The sequence below is a fragment of the Hyla sarda genome, chromosome 5, assembly GCF_029499605.1.
Source record: "Hyla sarda isolate aHylSar1 chromosome 5, aHylSar1.hap1, whole genome shotgun sequence".
NCBI lineage: Eukaryota > Metazoa > Chordata > Amphibia > Anura > Hylidae > Hyla > Hyla sarda.
The window spans coordinates 87918634-87942587 of NC_079193.1; the positions used below are offsets into that span (position 1 = coordinate 87918634).

At 39.8% G+C, this 23954-nt stretch overlaps 1 protein-coding gene across 10 annotated transcripts in view; it reads left to right on the top strand.

The window, feature by feature from the left end:
• The window catches only part of CREB5 (cAMP responsive element binding protein 5), a 616745-nt gene that overhangs the window by 307469 nt on the left and 285322 nt on the right, over positions 1-23954 (top strand). Inside the window, exon 1 of one of the 10 annotated variants that reach the window (XM_056519881.1) lies at positions 8950-8983. The exons of the other annotated variants lie outside the window; for them this stretch is intronic. Within the exon in view, the coding sequence (XP_056375856.1) occupies positions 8979-8983 (5 nt within the window). The 5' untranslated portion in view covers positions 8950-8978. Of the gene's footprint in view, positions 1-8949; positions 8984-23954 lie in introns of those variants that run through there. 10 annotated transcript variants of the gene reach the window in all.

A 23954-nucleotide genomic window follows, 5' to 3' on the forward strand; every position in this document is an offset into this window, starting at 1 on the left:
CAGGAAAAAACAGTCTAAATCCTTTGATAAATATCCCCAAACTCCAAAAATGGTCTGGACAAAATTATTGTCACCCTTTTCAAAATTGTCGAAAAATAAGATTGTTTCAAGCATGTTATGCTCCTTCAAACTCACCTGGGGCAAGTAACAGGTGTGGGCAATATAAAAATCACACCTGAAAGCAGATAAAAAGGAGAGAAGTTCACTCAGTATTTGCATTGTGCGTCTGTTTGTGCCACAATAAGCATGGACAACAGAAAGAGGAGAAGAAAACTTGCCTTTGTCCACAGTGCGCAACATTATCAAGAAGTTTGCAACCCATGGCACTGTAGCTAATCTCCCTGGGCGTGGACGGAAGAGAAAAATTTATGAAAAGTGTAAATGCAGGATAGTCCGGATGGTGGATAAGCAACCCCAAACAAGTTCCAAAGATATTCAAGCTGTCCTGCAGGCTCAGGGAGCATCAGTGTCAGCGTGAACTCTCCGTCGACATTTAAATGAAATGAAACGCTATGGCAGGAGACCCAGGAGGACCCCACTGCTGACACAGATACATAAAAAAGCAAGACTATATTTTGCCAAAATAAACTTGAGTAAGCCAAAATCGTTCTGGGAAAACGTCTTGTTGACAGATGAGACAAAGATAGAGCTTTTTGGTAAAGCACATCATTCTAATGTTTACCGAAAATGGAATGAGGCCTACAAAGAAAAGAACACAGTACCCACAGTGAAATATGGTGGAGGTTCAATGATGTTTTGGGGTTGTTTTGCTGCCTCTGGCACTGGGTGCCTTGAATGTGTGCAAGGCATCAGGAAATCTGAGGATTACCAAGGGATTTTGGGTCGCACTGTAAAGCCCACTGTCAGAAAGCTGGGTTTGTGTCCAAGATCTTGGATCTTCCAGCAGTACAATGATCCCAAACAATACATCAAAAAGCCCCCAGAAATGGATGGCAACAAAGCGCTGGAGAGTTCTGAAGTGGCCAGCAATGAGTCCAGATCTAAATCCCATTGAACACCTGTGGAGAGATCTTAAAATTGCTGTTGAGAAAAGGCGCCCTTCCAATAAGAGAGACCTTGAGCAGTTTGCAATCGAGCGGTCCAACTTTTGTGCAAACAAATATTAAGTTACAAGGCCGGTAAGTAGACAGCTCTCACCTCCCACTGGACACAGGTGTGCACGGACTGGCGGAAGCACAACCGCCCAATACAGCAGACAAAGTTGAACGTCCAGCACTCGATGTCCGTTGCAATAATGTTTATTGGCATAAAAACAGATACATGAACAGGACAGAGCGTGAGCCAAGCTTACGCTCTGTCCTGTTCATATATCTGTTTTTATGCCAATAAACATTATTGCAACAAATATTAAGTTAAGGGTGCCAATAATTTTGTCCAGACCATTTTTTGGAGTTTGGTGTGACATCATGTCCAATTTGCTTTTTTCCCCTCCCTTTTTTGGTTTAGTTCCAATACACACAAAGGTAATAAACATGTGTATAGCAAAACATGTATTACTGCAATCCTGTTCTGTGAGAAATACTTCCTTTTCTTGAAAAAATTCATGGGTGCCAACATTTACGGCCATGACTGTGAGTCGTGGATGATGATTTCCGTATCATTTTCAAAAATAGGGCACCAAAATCGTCCAGTTCGGATGACCTTGATCTTATGTGCATGACCAGTTCAAGACATAAGCTACTGTCAGCTGTGGATTAGTCCTTTTCACCATTCTAAAAAAAAAAACATGCATGTTCAGCTGAGCTGAGTATACATGTGTACACACTGAATCAGTGTGTTTAGCGAGCTATCTGGTTTGTCTGTTCAACACATATACTGCATTCATCCTCTAAAAAGTCATTGAACAGCCCTTAGCTGTATATCACCACCTCTCATTTTTTTGAATGGAGTCTTAGATTAGGCCTATATTGCCTGCATTCCAGTTCATTTGAAATTTATTCAGTCCTATCTGCTACATGTAATAATTTTAACTAAATTGAATGTAACATTGGAAATATGTGATTATTGTATATAGAAAAGTCAGACTGTGCTCATTGTTGGACATCCTGCTAGGGGGCTTCGATCTTATACAGAGGACATTAGATTATTTTTTCTAAATTCAATGTTGCCTCTATTACTGTATTACCATTATATACTAACCTAGGAGCATTGCTATAAATCATATGAAAATATAACTACAAATATTTATTGAATAATCTTTAACAATTATCATTTTATTCAGATCTAACATAGTGTAGGATTATAAAGGGAAGAAGCACAAATGTAACTAATCATAGAACATAATGAAAACCTATTTTGGCTACTGGCTACCTAAATAGTGCAGAGGTAAAGCTTGGGTTATGCCTATTTTATATGTCATATGTGTAGGTAAGCAATATTTTACCTGGGGTAAATATCAATTTTTTTTGTCCTAATCCTGTCAGTCATCTGTAGTTGTCCCAAACAGTTTAACCCAGTGCCTAAGGCACACGCTTCACCCAGCTATGCCCTTGAATATGTTAACTGTCTCCAATCATTTCCCTGTGCTTGATCCCCAAGATACAATCATTCCATAATTAAAATGACAAATCTATATTTAAAACTCAGCATGTATGTGTATGTTCCAGCATTACTCCAAACAACTGGAGATATTTTGATGAAATTTGGTACTTGGTGCATGTTACCTATATGTGAACAAAAAATATAGGATAGTTTAATAACCCTAACCCACCCCCATTTGCAAGGGTCAGGGTTTTTGTCTAAAGTCCCATCCAAGTCTATGGGATTTTCGGTCCTGGTGAGTGTGTCGGTCCAACAGGCAAGCCACACCCCTTCTGCAATCAACTCCTTTTCTATTTTCAGCCCTTTTTTTGTTTTAGTCTAAGGCCGAAAACACAATTTTTGCCCCATACACCCAGATCACAGGTCCTTCAACCACAATCTTTTCACAGGTCCTTCAATCACAATCTCTTCATCATAGCTCAGTCCCACCATACTTTACAAGCTTTGCAAGTGAAGATGTCGGTCCTGCTTGCAAGTCATGCCCCTTTTATAAGCCACACCCACTTAAAACCATGCCCCCCTTCTATGGGATAGGAGTATAAAATATGAGGGCGGGATAGGAGGATGAGATATGAGCTCAGGGTATTGGGACGAGAGCTTTATTGTTGCTTTGCCTCTCCCCACAAGGTTTAGGTAGGAAGACCATGTAACGCAGGGTACTCTGCTTTTACTAAATAAAATGGCATAAATAAATGTACAAGCAGCAGGCACAGGCATTAGACAGATTTTCCAGTGAAATTATATAAAAATTATACAGATATGCGACTGCTTGAAAGGGGAGGATGGCTTAGCAGATTTCCATATTTTCTTCCCTTTTATATCTACTCTTAAAAATCTTGTGCACTTCGATAGTGGCTGGCGATGGGCGGGTCAGTTTCTTGTTTCTTCCCTTGCTTACTTGTATCTGTTCTCTCTTCTTTCCTCCCTACCCCTCCCCTCTCCCCACTCCTCCCGTCTCCCTTAGCTTCCCCTCTCCCCACCCTTTCCACCCCCCTACTTTCCCCCACTGTGTTTTTTTTCCTTCTTTACCCCCTCTCCTGCCCTACCCGACTGATCTCCAGTGCAGCTCATTAAATTGCTCTAGTCTTGCTCCCTCACTTTATATGCTTGACCATGCAAGTTGTTTGATGCTCTACTTTATTATGGATGTCCTTTTCCTTTTGTATTGCACTGACAGTGATTAACCAGTCTTATTCGTATATGCTGGTTCCACTGCGCTGGATCTGTTATATTCGTATATGCTGGTTCCACTGCGCTGGATCTGTTATTTTGTGGTTTTTACTTCCCTGTTTTTATTTCAATAAAACCTTTTTGAATATAAAAAAAAATCTTGTGCACTTTTAGACTGTCTAGTCTAAGTTTATTCTGTCTTATTGTAACTCCTTCACTGTCCAAAGAAATCTTTAGTACGGTAGTCTGTTCACATAATAATTGCTCAGCATTTCTTTATGTGAGCAATAGTGCTTTCACTGTATAGGGACAATTAAATGAAACATATAATTAGTTCATATTTCTAGTTATAATAATCATTATGCCCCCTATTATTTTGACTAATAATATTTGTGGTTTTAGAGTTCTTACATTCACTTAAAAACTGACCTCAAGTTAAGCCAAAACCTCGAGGCTCAAAGTCAATGAGAAAAATCCCAGTACGACAACAGAAAAAGCCAGCTCATAATTGTCTTTTCCTATCTTTCAGCAGTTTGAGGTTCCCAGTTTTGGTCACATCACATTTATTCTTAATGTAGTTGTGTGTGTTTTTTTTTTTTAAATGTAGTAGTGTTGTTTTATTATTGTTGTTGTTTTTTTTGTTTTTATATAAATCGACACTGTTCAGTGAGTTAAATACCAGTTTAGTCAGAATAAACAGCTGAATAGCCATAAAATATAATTCCACTGGATTTGTTGTTCAAGAAATATATTTTAGGAATGCATCTTCTAAGCAGCCAGCGACACAGTCAGCCCTAGCTACATTGGCGCTCCGTAGAAACTTGAATTACTTTATTCCCAATGAAAGTGTATAAACCATGAGGATAAGTAGGTCAAGGAAGCTAGGCAATTGGACTGTGCTTTTGTCCCTGTCTGGCCAGTTATTCATCATAGTAAATAGGGGAATAGAAAAAGAATGCACTTTTCTTCACTGTATTTGTATGCTCATAAAATATTATTGTCATTTATTGTAAGTGCCAGGACATTGTACATTTAAAAAAGGAGATTTAAGTATATAACGTAAGACTGAAAACAAAACAAGAAACATGAACTAAATGGTAGACAGTCTAGTACAGAGGGGAACGAGAACCCCTACCCACAAGGGCCTACAACCTCCAAGTGGAAGGGGGGAGGGGGACATTTGTAGTGAAAAGAAGTTGTTCTTATGGCAGTGAGGTGAAAGCAATGTTATTGTACGTTTAATACTTTTCTGAATTAAAAAGCTGTCAACAAATTATTCTTGTGACATAACAAATTGCTGCCCATGTGCTATGAATACATTTTCGGCTTACATTACTGATGTACGGTACATGTTTTTTTCATGTTAGGTCTAAAATTCATCCTGCCCTTATTCAAGAGACAAAAGTAAAGGGGTTTTCTAAGCTGAAATGATTGATGGTCTATCAATCACTGATCATCATTTTGTAGTGTGGGGCACCAAATGGGTGCCAATAATCAGCGATTGATGGCCTATCCTGAGCATAAGCCATGAATCATTTCAGCCCAGAAAACCCCTTTAATATCCACAGCAATTTCCCTGAGCAGGGTTCTGACTACCCCTTTGGAGTGCCTAGGCTGGCACCTTGCAGGTAAGAGTGACTGGATTCTAAAAAACTACAATTTATTTATTTACATATTATTATTTTTTTTAGTTTCCCCCGCCTCCTGTTAGACAGTAAATCAGGTGGAGGAGTAGCTATCTAATTTTAGGAACACAGTCTGGATATAGTTCTTAGCAGCACTTCCTTGGTACTGTGGCTGCTGCTAAGTGGGTTGTTAAGCAGTGGACCCTGCTTTTTTATGCATACAGAATTGTGGTATTTTTAATGAGCCCTTTAGGGCTGCTTTAGTTATGTGTACAAGTTGATTTTTTATTTCACAGTATGACGGGATTATTTATATCTACAGATTAGAGTACATCTTGTATCTTTAAATATAATTAGGTTGAGGGATAAAAGAGATTTGGTGGGATGGGGGTGAGAAACAAACCAACCAAGAGCTTTAGATTTGATAAAGGGGTCCAGCAGACCACAACGCGATGTGTGAACTTAGCCTGACTCTGCAATAAGGCAAAAGCCTAAATGTGTCTAAGCAAGTATTGATTCAAAAAACATAACTAAAAGCTCGCTGTTTACTAATGCTTACCTTCCCTTTGGTAGAGTTTTAGAGCAGTTTGTGCAATAGATAGCATAATTAATTACATGGCATATTAAAGAAAAACGGTCATCCTGCTCACCCACACTAAACTCTGACTAAGTGCTCACGTGACCTGCAACAATGAATATTCAAATTGAGCCGGCTCCAGCGCGCAATTCAGAGAAGATGGAAGCCGATCTTCGGAGGGACAGATCACCACTTTGCAGGTACGTATAGCAGTCATTGACCCCTCATCGGTCACCCACACTATTACCCAGTGTATTGTGTTTAGTGTGGGTGAACAGGATGACCTTTTTCCTTTAATATGTGAACTCTATAGCTCTTAGAAATAATATAGAACTAACCTGGAAAGAGTATTTCAGTAAATTGGTAAGAGTATGGATAGTTTTACACCACTTGGAAAAGGACCTGTAACCCCTAAAAATGTTTTACATAGCATAAGGTACCCTGACTACTCACCTTTTACAGTTTCTTAATATGCCTAAAATGAAGGGATTACAAAGAAAAAATGCTTCTGTTCTAATGACTATTGTTTACATTATATTATACTATAGTCACTGATGCCATTTTATTTATGCAGCATTGTAGCAGTGTTAGAAAGGTGATAACGTTGTTCGATCTTATCTCTTTGTTGTAACCATGCTTCATTCCTTTAGGTATAGCAGATATATATATACACACACACACACACACACACACACACACACATATATATATATTTAGTTGACTACGATCAGTTTTATACAGTAAATCCAATTAAATTGCATTGTTTTTTTAAACAACATTTCTGAATGAGAAGTGCAGCCATCTATAGAAAAAGTATCAAGGCGAAATTTATGTAAACATGGATGCAAATTCTTATTTCAGTGCTTAATGGAATAAAATGGTGATTATTGTATGTCTTTTCCTCCTCGGCCAAGTAAATAAAAATTTTTATTACACATATGTGCTTCATATGCGTATAACACCATTTTTCCTCACACCCTTCAAAAGATCGGTACATGCTTTACACACCATCCTGCGTATGAATGGCTTTACTGTGTTTCTGATGCTTGTGTATAGTGGAAGTCATTGTTATGCAACTGCTTAGTTGTATGGCTTGAACTGCAAGGGTTTTATTCTTCATAACTTCTTTGTTTATGACTATAATTTGCACTTTTTAATTATCATATTATTAAAGTATCACTAAAATAGATTTTGTTTGCCCTGGTCTTGCCAGGATACTACTCAAATTTCATATGTATAGCAATATGCACATTACGCCCTTCTTTAGATCTCTGTCCATTTATGCTACTGTCATTGCTAAAGTTTGGCACTGTGACCCTTGTTCACATTTTTCTCCTTAGTTAAAATATCTGAAAATGGAATAATAAGCAATTCCCTTATGTACTGGAAATAATAAATCAACTAATATAAATGGCATTTTTGCAGAGAATATTTCATGATGTCTCTGATTTCTTTTCATTGAGCATGCAATGTAAGGGATCAATAGGATTCTCAATTTACCAACTAAGATTTCCCTGTTGGAAGATATATTATCTATTGGCTCTAAAGGTCTATATGCACCGTTATAATGTTTTTACTAGGAGGCGGTTTTGTTAACATGGACTCACAGATTTATGAGCATTAAAGGGGTACTCCGCTGCTAGACATCTTATCCCTTATCCCCTATGCCTGATCATGGGGGTCCCGCTACTGGGACCCCCGCGATCTCCTTGCAGGACTTGGTGCTCTGAACTAACGTTGGTTTATGGCAGCAGTGGTCATGATGTCACGCCATGCCCCCTCGTGATGTCACATCACACCCCTCCATGCATGTCTATGGGAGGGGGCTTGACGGCTTGTCTGGGCAATCACAGGGCAGCATCTACTCCCCTTCACTATGCTAGGACCTAGTGCTGATGAAAGTGCAATGGATTGAACAAGCTGGCACACTATATGGCATGTGGAGAAAGAAAAGAGGGGGTGGGGTGATTCTCTTGGTTTGCAAGGTGCCATGTGAGCCAAAAACAAGAAACAGCGGCAATAGCAAGAAAGAGGTTACATTGAACACTGAAAGGCTCATAGTGATTATAAAAAGCCTGCTGACTAAAGAGAGAAGGGAAATAACATTCAAGAGGTAGCACTGTATATATACAGAAGTACGAACAAAGGCATTTAGTCATTGCAGAACTGCCCAAAACTTTATGGGTCATCAGAGATGAGGATGGACCCTCTGGACAATAGTGAAGAGCAGTTTTCAAGGAAGTGAGACACTTAGTTACCAAGACTTGAGTTTTTATTCAGATGTAAAGAGTAATTTTTGATAAATAAAGCAATTTACTTATATGTTAGAAATGGAGGGAAGTAGTTTAAAATGATAGTGACTATTAAAGGGGTACTCCACTGGGGAAAAAAAACTAAATCAACTGGTGCCAGTAAGTTAAACAGATTTGTAAATTACTTCTATTTAAAAATCTTAACCCTTCCAGTACTTATCAGCTGCTGTGTGTTCCAGAGGAAGTTCTTTTCTTTTTGAATTTCCTTTCTGTCTGACCACAGTGCTCTCTGCTGACATCTCTGTCCATTTTATGAACTGTCCAGAGTAAGAGCACATCCCCAAACCTATCCTGTTCCTGACAGTTTCTTACATGGACAGAGGTGTCACCAGAGAGCACTGTGGTCAGACAGAAAGGAAATTAAAAAAGAAAAGAACTTCCACTGGAGTATGTATACAGCAGCTGATAAGTACTGGAAGGTTTAAGATTTTTAAATAGAAGTAATTTACAAATCTGTTTAACTTTCTGGCAGCAGTTGATTTAAAAAAAATATATTTTCCAGGAGAGTACTTCTTTAAGCTTTTTAATTTGTCTTTTACTGTCTTTATGCTAGAAATAATTTTCTATTCACTCACCCATTTAGACCCTGTTTCTTGAAAAGGAAATGCCCTTGATTTCTTTTTATTTGATAAGACTTGGCTGATGTGATGGTAGTGGAAGTAACCTTCATATGGTCTCGGTGAGTCACTGCTTGTTCTCGGCTGTTATCTTAGCCTTGTTTAACTTCCATTAATGAGGTAAGTTTAATTAGCATTGCCTGTGCTTTTAATAACTCTTGAAGACAACATGTTAGCTCTGACTGCATCAATAGCCTGCAGCAAGTTCATAGTTAAGTAAACCTACAATAAAATATGTTCTTGCACTTTAAGGGGGAAACATTGAAAATCAATTTATATAAGCTGCAAATCATATCATACACTGCCAACAAAAAGCCAATAAATGGTAGATATAAACTTTCTCCAAGTGTAAATAGCTGTAGGATGATTATCCTCTCCTGCTTCAACCTGGGTTCATAGCCTAAAGCATTTACTGCTAATGTAGTTTGTAAAAGCTGAAACAACACAGAGCAGGCTACACCTTTACATCTGCTTCCATACAGGTGTGCTGAATTACCTTGGCTCCATCGTTGGGTTTTAATGGCTGTATGAAGAATATTTATTCACATTTCATATTTTAGTCCAACATTTACACTAAATGAGTGGATTATATGTTGTACCCATCAGGCCATGTTTCATCTGCTTTGTGTTTACTTCAGGAAGGAAGATGCTGTAGTTACCCCAATGGTGCCATTATCACACTATTTTAGAGGTTTTTTTTTCTAGACTTTGATCAGAGTTGTCTACTAAATGTCAATTGTAAAGTACCTAACGCCTTTTGTGATATTACTGTTTTTGAAGTTGCTAAATATTTTGTAGATTCAGTATTCTGACCACAAATGCTTAAAAATACTATGGAAGTTCTTCCTATATTTGCATTTCCTTAAGGAGTCTTTTTTGTTAGGGAAATAATTAAAGTATTATACTTAGGACCACAATGGAGACAGCAGTGTAAGTATTTAAACCTAAAATAGACCCTCGCACATTTAACCCCTTAAGGACTCAGGGTTTTTCCCTTTTTGCCTTTTTGTTTTTTTCTCATCACCTTTTTCATCATAACACTTTCAATTTTGCACATATGAGGGCTTATTTTTTGCGCCACCAATTGTACTTTATTATGACATCAATCATATCACCACAAAATTTACAGCAAAACCAGAAAAAATATATACCTAATTTATATAGGTTTTATTTTATTTTAATACATAAAAAAAAAATATAACTACATGCACCAAAATTAGTATGTATAAAATTGTCATCTTCTGACCCCTATAACTTTTTAATTTTCCATATACAGGGATGTATGAGGGCTCATTTTTTGCATCGTGATCTAGTTTTTATCGGTACCATTTTTGTTTTGATGGGACTTTTTGATCGCTTTTTATATATTTTATTAGGGTATACAAAGTGACCAAAAATACGCAATTTTGTACTTTGGGATTTTTTTTTATGTGTATACCATTGACCATGTGGTTTAATTAACATTACATTTTTATAGTTCGGACATTTACGCACACGGTGAAACTACATATTTTTATTTATATTTTTTTTAAATGGGGAAAAGGGGGGTGATTCAAACTTTTATTACTGAAGGGGTTAAATCACATTTATTAACTTTTTTTTTTTTACTTTTTTTTTTTTAGTCCCCATAGGGTACTAGTACATGCAGTTCTTAGATTGCATACACTGAACAATGCTATGTCATAGCATAGCATTGATCAGTGTTATCAGTGCTCTGCTGCTCCAGCTTGGATCTCAGGCATGGAGCAGCAGAACGACAATCAGACAGCAGGAAGCAAGGTAAGAAGCCTCCCACTGTCCCCCTCAGCTGTTCGGGATGTGACCACCTTTGATTACAGGGTCTAAAGGGTTAATACCGGACATTAGCCCAATCAGCAATGTCCGTTATTAGCCGCAGTTCCTGGTTGCTGATAGCAACCAGGACCTGCCGGGCATGAAGCGTGCTCAGCCCCGGAGCACGCTTCACATATTGGGAGCCGGCGCAGGACATAAATATACATCTCGCATCGTTAAGGGGTTTTATATATATATATATATATATATATATATATCATATTAAAAGAGGACCTGTGGCTAACCCCCTCAAAATGAGATTGCTTTATCATTAAATAGATTTGGGTGCCCTGTTCACACACCTTTTTACAGTTTCTTGCCAATTGGCAAATTAGTATGAGAAGAATTTGTAGTCTCTTTCGTACCTGTTTCATGGCAAATAAAATGAAAACATAATGGATTCAGTTGGCTTTAATGGGATTCATCAAGTTTCTTTTTTAACACTGAGTAGAAAACCAGCAAACATTGGAGATCAATGGAACAATGGTTAACTGAGGCCATGATATGAAAAAAAAATTCTATTAAAGTCAATAAAGACATTAGGAGAAACTCATCCTTACATTTATTGTACATATGAAAGAACAGAATAATGTAGATACAGATGGCAGTGTTACTAAAGCCTTATCGTTGCTGGACATTTTGCTTTGAGCGTATTATTGGTCATGTCATTTCCATTATAATGTCTGGATATACGTAACTCTTGTCCATTTTACTACTAGTGGGAAATGAATATCTGATTATATGAAAGGTCATATTCCATTTGAGAATCATATGGGCCATATATCTGATACATGTCATATCACTAGACAAAGGGGACATAGTTTGCCATCTATAATACTATTTTCCATTTATTAAAGGTATGGTTTCCCTTCTAATAAAGTTATTGGGTAGCACTAGGACATGCCATGGCTTAATGATCATAAGGGTTTTTCATTCCTGAAAAAAAAGGCACCTCATTTCAGATTCCACCATGCAGTCCCTTAACTGTTGCTCCCATGCACAGCTTCACTACTTTGGAGAGGAGCTGCAGTTTCCCAGTGCAGCAAGAGGCCATGCACCATAAAGCAAGTTAAAACTCAAATAAATATAATGTATTTAAGTGCTCAAATAGGGCTTAATATGTATATCATAATTGCTGGAATGTCAGTATATATTGTATAAAATATACGTGCTTACAATTTTTGTGAGATAATTCTGTGACTGTAATTCATGTAGTTCATGTACCGTACTGGTGAGCGTTAATAATTCAGTTGTTTCAATATATGAGTTATGAAGTTCCGATCTTTGTTGGATTTTTACATTAATGAATTACACCGTGTAGCCCAGGCTTCAGTTTAATCGGCACTCTTTAGAGCGTGTTGTAAGGAAGAAGGGAGGAATCCTCATAATGTCCAGGGGATTCCTATTTTTGGTCCAGATTTTGTGATGTTCCGGTCGTCCTGCTTGTAATCCGGATCCTATTTGTGGTCCAGATCTTGTGATGTTCCGGTCGTCCTGCTTGTAATCCGGATCCTGTGGATGTAATGTTCGGGTCAGGAGGGAGACTGCTCCGGCAGGTAGCGTCTCAACCTCGCTTATCCCGTCTGGAGCATATGGATGTGGCTCGAAAAAGTAAAAGTGACGTCACTACTGGGAACCAAGAAGGACAAAAAGATTCTGACGCGTTTCGGAAGCTATGCGGCTTCCTTCGTCTGGGATGATGCTCCTTTGCCTCGTCATCCTTTATATCTCCAGGTAAATTTTTTTTGAAAAATGGGTGGTTTCACAGGAATCCGAACAACTAAAATCCTGATTTAACCCTTGTGGGGCCAATGAATTTAATATGTATTTCACAAATCCATTTTCTTTCAGCCCTAGACATCTGAGAGATAAAATTTCCCCCTCTCCAATGCGGTGTAGTTTTTTCGATTCCAAAGAATGTAGTCCCCGCAGGGGATGATCAGTGGTTGTCAATAAAATGTTTTGACAGATATTATACAAGTGTTCACTAATCCTCTTTGACAACAGGCAGCTTGTACAACCCCCAAATAACTGATTGCAGGGGCATCTAATACCATATATCACTCCCTTTGTTTTGCAATTTATATGTCGTTTAATTTTTATTTCTGTTTGTTGGTCCTGAGAGTGGAAAGTGAAAAGCGGAATCTTATTTTTCCTTATTGTGCATGCCTTACATTGGGGACATGGAAAGAATCCCGGTTTTGTATTTAGTAGAGTATCCGTTATCTTTATGGAGGGTTTGGGGTTTTGTACCGTCGGTGCTATTTTACTTCCAATATTTTTGCTTTTCCTAAAGATGAATATGGTATTTTTTGGTAATAGTTCCCCCACAATTTTATCATTCTGGAGGATGTTCCAATGTTTATTAACTATTTTCTTCAGAAAATGACTATGAGTTGAGAAGGTGGTGATAATGGGAACATGCAACACATTATCTTTTTTGTCCTGAAGTGGTGTATTGGTATTCTTTATATTTTTATTTTCATTTTTGTTTATCAATAGAGAAGCTCTAGCTACGTCCCCTACTTCTTTCTACGTGTCCACTAGGATATCCTCCTGATAGCCCCTTCTAATGAATTTTCCCTTAAATTTTCCAGCTTCTTCTTCATATTTTCGTTGTTCTGTGCAATTTCTTCTGGCTCGCAAAAATTGACTGCGGGGAATATTGTCCAGCGAGCGAGGAAGATGGCAGCTATTCTTATGTATGTAGCTGTTGCTGTCTGTATGTTTACAGAAGGTGCATGATGTAATAATATTATTTTTAATAGAAATATTTAAATAAAAAAAAGGTTTTCTGTGGTGCTATATTTGGTTGTAAAATTAAGATAAAATTAATTTTTATTAACTTTCTCTAAAAACAGTTTAAGTGCCAATTGCCCATTTTCCTATATAAAAATCACGTTGTCTATAAATGAGGACCAGACACGCACCCAGTTTGCCATCCAGGAAGATGTGAGTTTCCGCCCAGTGGCTAACATACAAATTTGAATAACTGGGTACGAATCTGGTCCCCATTGTCGTACCCCACTTCTGCAGGTAAAAATTATCACTATATTAAAAATAATTGTGGGTTAAAATAAACATGATTGATTCCCATATAAAATGTTTCCTTCCAGATTCAGGAAGTGTTCTGAAGCTTCTCGGCCTTTTTGGTGCTCAATCACCGTGTATAAAGAAGTCACATCAAGTGTGCCTATAATGTAATGTTCCTTTTAATTTATCTCTTCTAATAATTTTAATATGTGGGTGGCATCTTTTAAAAATGCAGGTGATTTAATAATGCAAGGTTGTAATTGTTGGTCCACATATCTGGATAAACTCAGCGGTCACTGAGTTAAAACTCAGCGGTCATTTCATCTCAAAGTTTGGAGATCCCAAAGGTTGGACCGCCGCTGATCATATAATGATGGCATATCTTTGTGAAATCGCGCTTATGAGATGAGAATACTCAAGATACCTGACACCCAAGAGACCCTTTCTTAAAATTGCTACCAAGCCACTCTGCTACTTATTACATTACATAGGATATGCCAAACTACCTCCCAAACGTCCTTACAGTTATGTCCTTCATCTGTAGCTGATAACATAGGTTCCAAAATCTTTACCAACATCCATTATCTGTCAGGGTGTAATTCAGGTCAGGGCATAAAGTGCATTATGGTTTTGAATTGGCTACATAGCAACAGTTCGAGGAACACTGTTCTTTCCTGACCATAGCCATTGACAGACACAGAAGCAGCAAACTTTTGGAACAAATCAAGTTGATGCCAGTGAAAAGTTATGGCATTTACAGAAATAATATGGTGCCACCTATGTTCATAGTGTATAGCAAAGTGTAAATTTGCCTAATGAACTTAATGCTGGTGAACACACACATGTTGAGTGACTCTCCACAGCCAGATCTCTGTGCAGCGATCCTCTATTCACCACAGTGCAGTCAATAGAAGTGACCCTATTCCCAGCCTCTCTGCTCAGTTTCCAAGGCACTGCCTAGTAGGGATGCCATGCAGTGTACATCTTCACTTCTCTGGATCCCACTATACCTATTCCCTGGGAAGAAACAAGTATTTATATTATCACTTGCCAGAAGAGGATGGAGCCTGATTATATGTAGAACTTGCCTTCTGAGCAGCATGAGCAGTATGTGCATCACCAGAGCCACATGGAAGCAAAAATGGTGAAAAAAGTGTTATGTTACACAAGAAACGCTGCATATTACTTTAAATTTGCTGTTAACAGCATCTGGACTTTTGGTATGAAAATGATTTATTGTGATAACCTTTTAATCTTAAAAAAAAAGGAATTGACAAATATCAAATAGTAAGTATTTTACTATAACTTGCAAAGACATATGCTCTTGACTAGCATCCTACACTTCATTATTCTGTTTTCTTTAATTATTACAAGAACCTTCCATACTTTTAGTGCCCTGCAGGCAGCTGTTAATGGTGAGCAGTAAACCCAATGTGTTCGTTGGCACTATCATAGCCCAGAACCTGTTAGTATATTGTTAGGGATTATAAGGTGGCCATAGGGGGAGGTATATAATTCTGGCTGCCAAATCCAGCAGAGATCTGTCATGCACTAGGAATCTTTGACCTGAGTGACAGACATGGCTGCTCATAGGGGCTAAATGTCAGCCTTGTTCTGGGCTAGTAGCTGGAGTTCTGCCAAAAGCATTTTAAACTGGAGACTTTGGTCCCTTTTCCTCCCTTTCTGTTTCTCAGTTGGGTTGTAACTCATGTTGCCAATTATCAAATGTTGTCCCCTTTGGACCTCTCCCATAAATCTTCAGGACACAAATTTTCAGACCTGCAGAAATGTCTGCCTTTATGTGATTAATTTCCTTGATGGAACCCATCAGCTTGGTAAGTGCTAAGGAGTGGTCACATTCATGTGACATGTCCTCAGACATTAGCAATGTTCTCATTTTGGCCGATAAAAGATTATGTGAATATTAGTTTGCTTTTTAACCCTGGTTTTTGCTGCCCTATTTCTCTCTGAGGAAAACTATGTTAATTGATCTGGGTTAAAGGCAGCGTTCTTCTTTCTCTGTATATTACTTATTATTTTAGAATGTATTTTGTGTTTGATTCATTTCAGATTATGGAAATGTAATATAGATCTCTGGCTAGATATAGATATAAATACCTGCATTTAGCTCAACATTTTAATTTATTTTATTTTAATTTATTTTTTTTTTTTTTTTTAATTAAGCCTTTATTTCTTTGGATGATATCAGAAATTTCTCATAGTGTATATAAAAACAAAGAAGCCCTCTCTGACTCACAGAAGGGCCCATATTTATCAATCATTCTGAAACCCTAAATGTCAGATTTTTCACATAGCAACTAATCACAGCTCAACTGTCATTTTACAAGAGCTCATTAAGATATGAAACATGAACTGTAATTGGCTGTTATGAAAAAAAACAGACAATTAGGGTTTTAGGCTGATTGATAAATCTGGGCAAATATCTTTTTGCAGGAAAAAAAAACAGGGAGCTATTTTGTTATTTGCCAGAAGAGGAAGGAGGCTGATTCTGCATTGAGTCTGCTCACCAGCAGCATACATTTTTAAATATTGCTGGGGGAGGTGTAAAAATGAAAAAGAAGCAGTACTCTCCTAACCTTATACTCCACAGCTGCAGAACAGCAGGTTGAGGAAGACCTCTTTCCTGGCCATAACCATTGATAGATTCAAAAGCAATGAACTACTGTACACGTTTGGAACAAATCAAGTTGATGCCATTGAAAAGTTATTGCATTTACAGAAATAATATGGTGCCATCTGGTGTTCAAAGTGTATAGCAATGTGTTCATCCACCTAATGAGCTGCATTCTGGTGGACACACATGTTCTGTAACTCTCCGCAGCCAGAACTTGCCACCACTCTATTTACTTGGGAGACAAATGACCACTATTCTCATAATTGTTGGGGGGGGGGGTCAAAAAAGTCAGACCCCCACCCACCAGCAACCTATAAATCTTCTATTTTGTGGATAGGTAAAACATTTTAATCTTGGAATAATTGCTTTAACTCGTAAATAGTGGCTTCAAATTACAAGATTTCATGGTACAATGTTGCTCAGTATTTTCCAACCAGGATTCTAAGAAAACCTGAATTTTCTTGGGACCTAAAACACCAGTAGCAAGACATGTCACCTGGACATTAGGGAAGGTAAACTGATTTCAGCCTGGTTTAAGATTTTTCACAAAGCAGTCTGGAGGCAGAAATGTGAGTAGGGGTTCCCAGGGATAACAAATATGTTTTAGGGTTTCCTTAAATGGGTACTTCAGTGGAAAACATTTTTTTTAATCAACTGGTGCTAGAAAGTTAAACAGGTTTGTAAATTACTTTCATTTAAAATGTTTAATCCTTTCAGTACTTAGCTGCTGTATGCTCCACAGGAAGTTGTATTTCTTTCTGGAGTTCTTTTCTTTCTGACCACAGTGCTCTCTGCTGACACCTCTGTCCATGTCAGGAACTGTCCAGAGTAGGAGAAAATCACCAGAGAAAACCTCTCCTTCTCTGGACAGGTCCTGACATGGACAGAGGTGTCAGCAGAGAGCACCGTAGTCAGACTGAAAAGAACTCCAGAAAGAAAAGAACTTCCTGTGGAGCATACAGCAGCTGATAAGTACTGGAAGAATTAAGATTTTTAAACAGAAGTAGTTTACAAATCTGTTTAACTTTCTGGCACCAGTTGATTTAAAAAAGAATGTTTTCTACTGGAGTACCCCTTTAATGGTAACAAGGCCAAGAATCACTCTTCTATTTTATATAGGGGACTCCTGCCCAATCTGATAGCTTGTCAATCTCTGCAGGAGAAAACGGTATGCTCAGGAGATAAGAGGATGAACATAGAAGACTTCACAGGCCTGCACTTAAGATCCACTTTTTCTTGCATAAACAGAAACAAAGATGCTAAAGATTAAAGAAAGGAGATTTAAGATTTGTCTAGAGATATACTCACTTAAAATGGTTTACTCCTAAACAGGAGAGAACGCATGCAACAGCTTTGTTAAATATTTCTTCCAGCTTTATGGCCTCCTCAGGTTCTTCAGCCTGAGCATCTGCTTCTTGTTTATGAAAACGTCTACACAACACTATGAACCACGGATTACCTTAGGAAAGGTCATATTTAAAGAACTGTAACAAACATGTCTAGCAGACCCTTTACAGATAATAGCATGGTCCAGATGTTTCTATGAATTTATCAAAACAGGTCTTTCTGTACTAAAAGTTAACATTTTTCTAGAAATGACCTAGAAGAACTCTTGGCTGTTATAGACATACCCATTTTATAGCACAACTATATTTAGATTGCTTCCTTTATAGTGGGGATCTCCAACATGTGGCTCTACAGCTGTTTTGGACCAAGAGGTTCCAGCATCATGCTGAGCATTTTAATTTCACCGAAGTTGCTGAGCCACAGGTGGGAGATCACCACCTTATCATAAATCAGGAATATCTAGACTTTATTTTATTTTTTTATTGTATACCATGGTGATAAAGTTCATGTGTCCTATAGACAGTAGTGAAAGACTTTGTGTGCCCAAGCAAGATATTGTTACTCTAATGGACTTTCCCATGGGAAATGCTGCTTTTTAGTTCCCTCCCCCAATTTTCAGCACCTTGGACAGTGGATAAAAGTTTACTTTGGTAGTCGTAAATTCTAATGGTATCCTAAGGATATATCCATGTACAGCGTCAATGTCGCAGAGCAAAACCTGCAGCATTTCTTAACCAAAATCCTCAGCAGAAAATTGGCACCAAATCATGCGGATTTTAGTGTGGATTTGTTACAGCTTTTCCGTTGCAGATTTCTGTGTGGATGATACAAGTTCAATTTAAAAAGAAATCTGTTTGAAAATGCACATTTGTTGATCTAGCTGTAGATCTGTAGTTAAACAGATTTGTAAATCCTCACATCACAAAAAGAGTAGACCTGGCACTGTCTAAATTTATATATCTCGCAGAAGGAGTTAGCGTGGTGTGGGTTGTGCTTCACAATCTAACGCAGACTTCAAACATATCACGGACAAAGGAATGGATGAGCAATGGAGCACTAACCTCAAACACCAGGTAATTCTTTGCAGAGATGCTTTATTTCATGTTGCTCTAAGCACGTTTGCAGGGAGGTGGATAGATGGCAAACAGGCGGGTGGATGTAACCGGTGGGCGGCGGTCCGTTGTCGCGCCTTAGCGCTTCGTCAGGCCCCGGGGCCTAACGAAGCGCTAATGCGCGACAACGGACCATCGCCCACCGGTTGCATCCACCCGCCTGTTTGCCATCTGTCCACCTCCCTGCAAACTTGTAATTCCCTTCTATTAAAATTTTTTAATCCTTCCAGTACTTTTTAGGGGCTGTATACTAAAGAGAAATACAAAAAAGAAATGCATTTCCTGTGATGTCCTGACCACAGTGCTCTCTGCTGTCCATTTTAGGAAGTGTCTAGAACAGGAGAAAATCCCCATAGCAAACATATGCTGCTCTGGACAGTTCCTAAAATGGACAGCAGAGGTCTGCAGAGAGCACTGTGATCAGGACATCACAGGAAATGCATTTCTTTTTTGTATTTCTCTTTAGTATACAGCCCCAAAAAAGTACTGGAAGGATTAAGATTTTTTAATAGAAGTGATTTACAAATCTGTTTAACTTCCTGGCACCAGTTGATTTAAAAAAAAAAAAAAAGTTTTCCACGGGAGTACCTCTTTAAGCACAACATGTGAATACAGCCTAAAAATAGGAAAATATTTCACTTACCTCCTCAGCAAGTATATCTTTTTTAGCATGTGAAAATCTTTTTTTAGGGGGATTTGTACTTTTGTTTGGCTTTTTCCTAGGAGGTGTGAACTCATATTGGTTTCAAATTCATCTTTTTTGGTGGACTTCTAAACCATTTAACAATCTCATTACTAGTTATTTACGTTTTCCCACCTTAGGTGGGAAGGTATGAATATGTGGTGAAAATGGTGTGACTAAAATTACTGTAACATAAATTCCATGGATTTTTGAATATGTCTGCTGTATTTTAAAACAATGGTATGCTGTGGATTTTTGCAGGAATTTGCCTTAGCAGATTATATATATATATTATTTTTTTTTTATCTCATCCACTTTTAATTCAGACTGGCTCAACAAAAATGTACCTCACGATAATTTTCCTTGCGGGCATTGCAATGACTGCAAATATATTCTCGAGAAAAAACACTTTCAATTAGGGAGTTATATAGTGAAGGTGAATCAATGTATTTCTTGTAGGTCTAATTTTATAGTTTACTGTTTGATTTGCACATGTGGTCACTTCTATGTGGGAAAAACTAAGAGAAATCTTAATGTTAGATTCCGTGAACATCTTTACTCCTTACGGACAAAAATAGGTGCTACTCGCTTTATTGCCCACATAGATGACCATCATGGAGGAAATCATGGAGAAATTCTATTTGCAGGCCTAGAACATATCCCTCAACAAACGCAAGGTGTGGACAGGCATACAAAACTTTTGCAATGTGAAGTAAAAGGGATCATGAGACCAAGAGCATTGGGCCTGTTAGGCTTGAATGAAAGGAATGATCTTAGCTCATTCATATAAGATCACAGGATAAGATTGTCCTTTATTTTTATTATATTTTATATTATGTATTTTTTGGTGAAGGGTCACTCCTCCCCCTTTTTCCGATATTTACCTGCTTAGTAATCCAAAGGATCAGGATGCGTCATTGACGCGAAACCACGCTGTCATTCTACTGATACGCTCCTGCTCCAAGCTGGGAGCTGCCTTCCCTCCCTACACCCGGGTGAACTTTTTTGCATATGGACATTGTTGAAATAAAGTCCTGATTTTATGCTTCATACATGGGCAGTGCAGACATGCTTTCTTTGCCTGTTGGATATTATTTGTGGAAGACCTACTATTCTAATTGGTGGCATTCACTGATATATAAGGGCACTTATTATGCCTCCGCCTGACATAAAAAGTTACAAAATCTGTGACTTCTGAGCAGTTTACACTGTGCTTGCCAAGTGCTTGCAGCTCCCGCTGGAGGGGGCCTGGCTACATGTGAAAGGGCATGGTTGCTCCTGTGCGCTCTAAGATTTAAAGGGCCAGTGCACCAGTGATTGGTGCCTGGCCCAATCAGTCCAATTAGCTTCCACCTGCTCCCTGTCCATATAACCTCACTTCCCCGGCACTTCCTTGCCGGATCTTGTTGCCTTGTGCCAGAGAAAGCGTTTAGTGTTGTCCAAATCCTGTGTTCCAGATCTTCTGCTATCCTCATTGACTACGAACCTTGCCGCCTGCCCCGACCTTCTGCTATGTCTGACCTTGCCTCTGCCTAGTCCTTCTGTCCCACGCCTTCTCAGCAGTCAGCGAGGTTGAGCCGTTGCCGGTGGATACGACCTGGTTGCTACCGCCGCAGCAAGACCATCCCGCTTTGCGGCGGGCTCTGGTGAAAACCAGTAGCAACCCTAGAACCGGTCCACCGACACGGTCCACGCCAATCCCTCGCTGACACAGTGGATCCACATCCAGCTAGCCGAATCATAACATATACCTTATGGGAATAAAAGTGTCAGGAATAAAAGAAAAAAATGTTAAGGGGGCAATAAATGACAAAAATAAAGCATTTAAACTACTAAAATAGGACGGCAGTGAAAAAGCATTAAAAAGCTATGGAGAAATATGTAAAATATGTAATAAAAAAAGACAAAAGACACAAAAATAGAGACAGAAAGACTCATTGCCAAAGAGAGTAAAACTAACCCCAAAATGTTCTTTAACTATATAAATAGCAAATAGGTCAAAAAGTGTAGGCCCTTTAAAAAATTATGAGTAATTAATTATAAACGGGGATCAGGAAAAAGCTAATATATTAAACAGATTCTTCTCTACTGTATTCACCGAGGAAAATGAAATGCCAGGTGAAATACAGCGAGATAAGGTAAACTCCCCAGTACAGGTCATCTGTCTAACCCAGGAAGAAGCACAGTGCTGCCTACAAAAAATCAAAAGAGACAAATCACCAGGTCCAGATGGCATTCACTGCTGTGTTCTAAAAGAATTAAGTAATGTAATAGACAGACCCCGATTTTTAATATTCAAGGACTCTATAGTGACAGTCTGTTCTCCAGGACTGGCGCATGGCAAATGTGGTACCAATATTTAAAAAAGGGTCAAAAGGTGTCGCCGGGAAATATAGACCTGTTAGTTTAACCTCCGTTGTATGTAAATTGTTTGAGGGTTTTCTAAGAGATACTATTTTGAGTATCATGATAAAAAAAAAAGTATGACTCCATATCAGCATGGCTTTATGAGGGATCGGTCCTGTCAAACTAACCTGATCAGCTGTTACGCCGAGCGCTCCGGGTCCCCGCTCCTCCCCGGAGCGCTCGCTACACTCTCCTCACTGCAGCGCTCCGGTCAGATCCACTGACCCGGGGCGCTGCGATACCGCCTCCAGCCGGGATGCGATTCGCGATGCGGGTAGCGCCCGCTCTCGATGCGCACCCCGGCTCCCGTACCTGACTCGCTCCCCGTCGGTCCTGTCCCGGCGCGCGCGGCCCCGCTCCTTAGGGCGCGCGCGCGCCGGGTCTTTGCGATTTAAAGGGCCACTGCGCCGCTGATTGGCGCAGTGGTTCCAATTAGTCTGATCACCTGTGCACTTCCCTATATCACCTCACTTCCCTTGCACTTCCTTGCCGGATCTTGTTGCCATCGTGCCAGTGAAAGCGTTTCCTTGTGTGTTCCTAGCCTGTGTTCCAGACCTCCTGCCGTTGCCCCTGACTACGATCCTTGCTGCCTGCCCCGACCTTCTGCTACGTCCGACCTTGCTTCTGTCTACTCCCTTGTACCGCGCCTATCTTCAGCAGCCAGAGAGGTGAGCCGTTGCTAGTGGATACGACCTGGTCACTACAGCCGCAGCAAGACCATCCCGCTTTGCGGCGGGCTCTGGTGAAAACCAGTAGTGACTTAGAACCGGTCCACTAGCACGGTCCACGCAATCCCTCTCTGGCACAGAGGATCCACCTCCTGCCAGCCGGCATCGTGACAGTAGATCCGGCCATGGATCCCGCTGAAGTTCCTCTGCCAGTTGTCGCTGACCTCACCACGGTGGTCGCCCAGCAGTCACAACAGATAGCGCAACAAGGCCAACAGCTGTCTCAACTGACCGTTATGCTACAGCAGTTACTACCTCAGCTTCAGCAATCATCTCCTCCGCCAGCTCCTGCACCTCCTCCGCAGCGAGTGGCCGCTCCTGGTCTACGCCTACCCTTGCCGGATAAATTTGATGGGGACTCTAAGTTTTGCCGTGGCTTTCTTTCCCAATGCTCCCTGCACTTGGAGATGATGTCGGACCAGTTTCCCACTGAAAGGTCTAAGGTGGCTTTCGTAGTCAGCCTTCTGTCTGGAAAAGCCCTGTCTTGGGCCACACCGCTCTGGGACCGCAATGACCCCGTCACTGCCTCTGTACACTCCTTCTTCTCGGAAATCCGAAGTGTCTTTGAGGAACCTGCCCGAGCCTCTTCTGCTGAGACTGCCCTGTTGAACCTGGTCCAGGGTAAATCTTCCGTTGGCGAGTATGCCGTACAATTCCGTACTCTTGCTTCAGAATTATCCTGGAATAATGAGGCCCTCTGCGCGACCTTTAAAAAAGGCCTATCCAGCAACATTAAAGATGTTCTGGCCGCACGAGAAATCCCTGCTAATCTACATGAACTCATTCACCTAGCCACTCGCATTGACATGCGTTTTTCCGAAAGGCGTCAGGAGCTCCGCCAGGATATGGACTCTGTTCGCACGAGGCGTTTCTTCTCCTCGGCTCCTCTCTCCTCTGGTCCCCTGCAATCCGTTCCTGTGCCTCCCGCCGTGGAGGCTATGCAGGTTGACCGGTCTCGCCTGACACCTCAAGAGAGGACACGACGCCGCATGGAGAACCTCTGCCTGTACTGTGCTAGTACCGAACACTTCCTGAAGGATTGTCCTATCCGTCCTCCCCGCCTGGAAAGACGTACGCTGACTCCGCACAAAGGTGAGACAGTCCTTGATGTCTACTCTGCTTCTCCACGTCTTACTGTGCCTGTGCGGATGTCTGCCTCTGCCTTCTCCTTTTCTACTATGGCCTTCTTGGACTCCGGATCTGCAGGAAATTTTATTTTGGCCTCTCTCGTCAACAGGTTCAACATCCCAGTGACCAGTCTCGCCAGACCCCTCTACATCAATTGTGTAAACAATGAAAGATTGGACTGTACCAT